The following is a 6,215-nucleotide window of genomic DNA, read 5'->3' on the forward strand; positions in this document are numbered from 1 at the left end:
ATTAATTACAAGATTTTAATTTAATTGATTTTCAATAATTTACAAATTGACAAATACAAATACGTCGATTAAAAAAACTGACAAGAACTGGGAACTAATGAAACAAAGAACTAAAAGCTAAAAAACTAAAGGACTACAGAACTTAAGAACTAAGAGCAAAAAACTAAGAGCTGAAAAACTAAGGAACTAAAGAATTGAAAGGCAAAGGAACTGAGAAATTAAGAGCTAAAGGAATTGAGAACTAATCGCTATGAACAAATAAATTACTTGCCAAGAATTGGGGAACTGATCGCCAAGAACCAAGGAATTAATCACCAAGAACTGAGGAACTAATCACACAGAACTGAGGAATTAACTACTCTGAACTAAGGAATTATCTCTCCTTCTTCTATGTCGCTTATTTATATTTAGGTCCATCGCCATGTGACGGGTTATTCCGTGGGGGTTGTGAGGCTCGAATTTGGTTTCTATACAAATTGTTAAAATTTATTTAAATTTCAAATTGGAACGCTCACTCGCGCTATTGGTAGTTTTAGTCTACGTTATGGCGCGTGCGCAGCGCGAGACGTGACATATTCATACAGTTTTTGGAAAATAAAAAGATTGAGGACATATTTGTGAAGAACTGTTGCTTTTTATTGTTTTATCATGTTGTCATTGTTTCACATTTTCTGTCACTTTTCATATTATAGGGAATAAATTATATTAAAACATTTAAGGCAACGTATAATAAATATCTGATGATTAAGATCCATGCTACTTTTTATATTAATGTTTCAGATTATTGGGATTGTCCTCTGGAGAAGAGAATCTCTATAACAATAAGTAACGAATTATGTATTGGTAATGCTTCAGATGTCGATAACAGAGTATCCCATTTGATTTCATGTTCTAACATGTAGCATCTAGTATGTCGAGGTAATAAAAAAGACTATACAGTAAAAAATAAAGAAGAACATAATTCTCTCCTTTGAAAATTAGTCTATGTTGAAATTAAAAAACATTAAATTATAGTTGTTCAGTTATATGTTATCTAATATTATTTTGTAAAATTCGTTACTCAAACAAACGCTTAAAATGCAAAAAAGTAACTTTGAATAAAAATTTCTGCAATTTGTTTTCTTCTTTTTAACGTTTTAAGAAACTTTATTAATATACAGGGTGGTTGGTAGCTGGTAGTACAAGCGGAAAGGGGATGATTCTACGCGAAAAAAGAAGTCGAAAATATAGAATAAAAATTTTTTTTAATTTTTTTTTTTTTTTAATTTTTCTATCGAGACAACGATCTACAGTAAGATCCCTTATAACGAGACTTGATAAAGTGCACGCGTACCGAGCGAAAATTCAAAGCCGATTTTCTCGAAAACAAAGCCTCAAACGAAAAATTTTTATTGTATATTTTCGACTTCTCTTTTCGCGTAGAATCACCTCTTTCCGCTTGTACCACCAGTTGCCAACCACCCTGTATGCGCACAATCTTTTATCTAACATGGCAGCTGTCGTGTATTGTTGTGTATATTATCGTACAATTACCTGCCAATTATAACATTCTCCGATGAAAAATAAACATTAATTGATCTTAATGAAATCAATTGGTGTTGGTTGATTTATTTTGAAAATCACTTACTCCACCAATCCGTATCGAAGTGCCGATGAATTTGACGTGACAACAGCAACTAGATGGAAACCGAAAATGCTGGTAGGCAACCGAACCATCGTCCTCTAGGCCTAGGAGTTGATTATAAACGAACTTTTGTTTACATGTGGTTTCGTAACCCATTGGTATGCCATACTTTATGCTGCAGCGTTGGCCTTCATTACTATAAAAAAGAAAATGGTTTAAAGATCATTTTTAAAGTGCAAGCGTTTTCCCTAATTATCAATTTGTTTTATAATGAAAGCTCCAGCCAGTAACTAAAGTCTATCGAAACCTATATCAATTTTACGAATTTAGTTAACATATTTCCAAAAAATGATGTAATTATACATTTAGTTTACAAAAATCATAGAACGAAATTATATCAGAAATTGCAAAACTTTGAACATTATTAATGTTAAGAAGAATGCAAATGTTTACGGTGGACTTATAAAATATTATTATAATATTAAATCTATTTTACTTATAATTTTATGCAAATATAACAAGTGTACGCACTCTTTCCAGACATTGTATTTTTTATTCTTTTTACTTTCTTTTCATCTTAGGTTAAATTGTTATACAATTTTAGTGCTGAAAGTATTAACATTCGTGACTGACTGCATGTTTTGCATGAGAAGCTTTAACACATTAATAGAAATTGCATTGTTATATCGATAAAAATAACTTGACTTTGTTCAAGATACTTTTATCCTTCGCGTACTGCCTGGAAAAGTATAGTTACATGGATAAAACTATAGCTATAGTATAATAGTGAGAATAAAATAAAACATGTATAGACATTATCTTTTCTACGTTTAATCTTATAAAATTATTGAAATTGTAATAAGCAATCAATCAAATTCTAACATAATCTTAAAGTCTTTATCCTCGGGGATACGCATACCTCAGATTTAGGACCACTGATCTAGGGTATTCAATAATGAAATTGACAAAAATAAGATTTTCAATAATTATGTATTCCCATTATTGTTGTCTATGCCGTTCAATCTGTTATAATATTCTACTTCCTATATACGTAGTAGCAATACATATTATTACATAAAGCTGTTAGCATTTTGTGGCGTGAAAGAAATAGAGTGAAAAGGGGTTAGTGAAACATTTCTTTCATCTAGACAACAAAATATATACCTACATGCATTTTTCTATACGTACTCCCTGTTTCAATTCTTCGTTGTTAAGAATATACTTCCACTCGTTGTTCATATTTTCCGCCGTTTTCGGAAGGACGACATGCTCCTGACATTATATTGAAATTATTGCATTATGAAAGATACAGATAGAAATCGAATACTAAATTATACTTACAGATGATGCACAGAACGATTCTGTCTCAATAGAATCTTCTCCTAGCCTGGGTTTGAGCATATCTATCTGAAAGTAAAACCAAATTTGGAAAATACAATAGAATATGTCCATTATTTTCGGATATTATGTAGATTTATAAAAATAAAAGAATACAATAATTTATAGGATTTAAGAAAAAGATAAGATAAAAGTGTTAGAAAAAGACAAATTAGTATCGGAAAAAATTGAAGAACATGATAAATCATATTTATTATATTTTACAGCAAAGCAGCTTTAAAATTCAATTAATTATCAGTCAATCTTCTATTATTAAAATTCACTCTATATTTTTTGTGGGTTTACGTATTTCTTTTTTTTAAATCCATTTTAAAGTTTGCAAAATATTAGGATTTTTTAATTTCTACTCATAATGTTGAAACATTATTTGTTTTGATATAATAGTTATATTTTTGGTTTCTATACAGCTTCGTCAATCTAACAGCTATTTAAAAATAACTAACATCTTTGAAATTAACATATTTTCATTTCCAATTATATCATTATAACATTCTCCTGTTTTATTGTAAGATGACATTAAAATCAGAAAATCGACAAATATGTACTTATCATGTCTTTTTCCTATAATCTTCAATTAGAAAATGAAAATACTTTTACAAAAATGGATACCAACCATGTCAACAGAAGTATAATTTACAAGATGTGGATTTTTGGCAATGATATCTTTCACCAAATTCGTAGGATAATTTGGAACATCTTCACAGTAGCTTTGCCCTTTGCAAGAAGGTATTACTGATCCCACCCTCGGTTGTATCGGTGCGGTATGATCATCAAGAAATGCGATGTTACCATTTTCTAATATTGTTCAACACATGGAAGAAAAAAGAAGGGAAGACGTTAAATAAAGTATTGACGTTCTTCCCTAACTAAAAATAAAATAGGAGAAAATCTTTAATTTTGTTAAGAAACAAACTAGCTGTGTTCATCTTCGTCAAAGATCTGGTTTCTCCCATTGCATTGTTTTGATTTAGAGGCCACTTCCAACTTCCTGATGGAGCAGCGCGGGGTTTCTCATACGATCGACGAGAATCGCTGTGAGCACTGTTGAAGACCTTTCAAAAAATAAGATACATTGAATTTGTAATGTTTCTGACTCTACGAATTCCCAGAAAATTTCCTTTTTTTAGAAACACTTTTTTTAGAAACAATATACTTATGTTTATATTTATATGCATAGTTTTAAATATTTTCAGCGACAAAAGAAAATTTAAAAAAGGATAGTTTATTGTTTCTCAATTATTAATATTAAAATATTCCTTAGAAATTTTCATTCATATTGATTAATCATTAAAACTTAAAAATTGAATGATTCAAATTGTACTTTGAAATTTCTTAAAACTTCTACGTGCTAAAACTGCAGAGACGGTCGCTAGTTCAAGTCGTAAAAGCAATTTGCCGAATCAACATATTGTTTCAATCAACAGCTTTGTAATCTAACTATCCAATTCAGTCGGCTTATTGCGATTATTTGGTTCGAATGTCAAAAAATTTTTAATAGTTAACTCAAAGAAAAGTTTAGAATAGAAATATATCCATGCTAACAGTGATTTTTTCGTATTTTCTTCAAACTTAAAAAATTTGGTCAATAACAGAGAGACATTATTCCACTACTAATAGACACTAGTCCAGAATGATTCAATGAATGCAACAACAAAAAAATTAGAAGCTATCACGAAAAGTATTACTACGATCAAATCTAAACTATCAGAGCGAGAGATTCGTAAATTTCAGGATGCAGTTCTTTTAGCCTTTGAAAAACATTATTTTTTATTAATTATTCATTGTAGATTCATTGTAGATTCATTTTTTCAAATGGTCGAGGACATTAAAATTTGTAAGTTCTTTTATCTAAAACAAATATCATTCAATTAAACCTTTCAGAACCAACATAAAATTATTTTTTTAAATTAATTATTAATAATAAAAACATCTTTTTGAGCGATTTTGTAAAAAAATTTGTCTTAAGAAGTATAACGAAAGTATGAAAGCACATATATATGTTAACTAATAACTTTGTATAAAGTTATTGTAAGTAGTTGGTAACCTAACCCCAATTTATTAAGGTTTTTTTTCATGTTACTTACCAACAACAAGACAATTGCAACATTAAATACAAAAACTATGGTCTGATGTTTCTTCATCTTACACTGTCAGATAGCTTTTCTCTTTTTCCTAAATGATTTCTTTTTCCTTTTTTTCCTAAAATACAATACTTTAATTTTAACCAGAGTTTGATTTCGCTCGACCAACTTTCTCTATTATTCGATATACGTATATATGTTGCGTGTCCAATGATGATACACACTGCACTTGATACCCGCCGAATCAACGGCTGGAAGTTCGGATGATAACTGCTAACGACACTAAAATGAACTTGTGCTCGCCGTAACAAGTTATTTCTGTTCTGTCTAATCACTCAACCAGACTCTAGTGTAAGCAATACCTGATAATCGAGTGTTGAGCAACGAAACCAGTATCACGTCCAGCTTTTTGATTACTGTTGGCTATCAAAGTTTATAGTGTACTCTGTACTAAAAGCATCAGATCCAATCATAGAGCTTATACTAATGGAGGGGCTTGCTTATATGGCAAGCATAGGCAAATCAGTACCAGGAGAATTAACAAGGAGGTAGATATGTTGTCGTAACTGCGCCCTTCTCTCTCCCACTCCGAGTTTTTCTCTTGTGAAGATAAGACGCACAATAATATCTTCTATATATTATAGTATTATATTAATAATATATAATAATACCTCCTATATATCAAATAACAAAGCGTATCAAATACGGAAACCTCCGATAATTGACAAAAAAGAATCTCTGGATAATTGCATCGTCGTTATCCCCACCACTAGGAGGAGATTCCCCTCGACGCATCATGGAGCTCGACTGGTCATCACAGTCGATTACTGTAATATGATCCAACGCCAGATATCGCTAAGACAATGTATGTAAATACCAATTCAAAAGTGAAACATTTTTATTTTTGACGTTTTTTAAATTAAACTTCTACTAACGTAGTTGTGAGATATTTCTGGTTAAAATAAAATCAAACACGATATAGTTTGAATTATATTTATTTATTCATATTTATTATCACTTATTTAATTATCTTTTATTAAGTAAGCAAACATGAATCTTATTCCAAATAAATAGTCCGTTCGCGTTTTAAGAGACGTAACAGAATAAGTGGA

At 30.2% G+C, this 6,215-nt stretch overlaps 1 protein-coding gene across 3 annotated transcripts; it reads right to left on the minus strand.

Annotated features, from left to right (window-relative positions):
- Nucleotides 1-767: 767 nt before the first annotated feature.
- LOC100747254 (protein spaetzle) lies at nt 768-5,601 on the minus strand. 3 transcript variants are annotated; one of them, XM_024369632.2, is made up of 8 exons: nt 5,328-5,601; nt 5,107-5,221; nt 3,936-4,074; nt 3,636-3,817; nt 2,966-3,031; nt 2,793-2,896; nt 1,628-1,820; nt 768-813 (listed from the first exon to the last, which is right to left on the minus strand). In XM_024369632.2, exons 2-8 carry the CDS (start codon nt 5,161-5,163, stop codon nt 769-771), a joined length of 786 nt encoding a protein of 261 aa, XP_024225400.1. In that variant the 5' UTR covers nt 5,164-5,221; nt 5,328-5,601; the 3' UTR covers nt 768. The 3 variants fall into 3 exon arrangements, with proteins under 3 accessions (XP_024225400.1, XP_012244471.1, XP_012244470.1); XM_012389048.3 differs by having other exon boundaries at nt 5,294-5,601; XM_012389047.3 differs by having other exon boundaries at nt 5,107-5,601.
- Nucleotides 5,602-6,215: the final 614 nt, after the last annotated feature.

This window comes from Bombus impatiens, unplaced genomic scaffold (assembly GCF_000188095.3).
Source record: "Bombus impatiens unplaced genomic scaffold, BIMP_2.2 scf_0626, whole genome shotgun sequence".
Taxonomy (NCBI): Eukaryota; Metazoa; Arthropoda; class Insecta; order Hymenoptera; family Apidae; genus Bombus; species Bombus impatiens.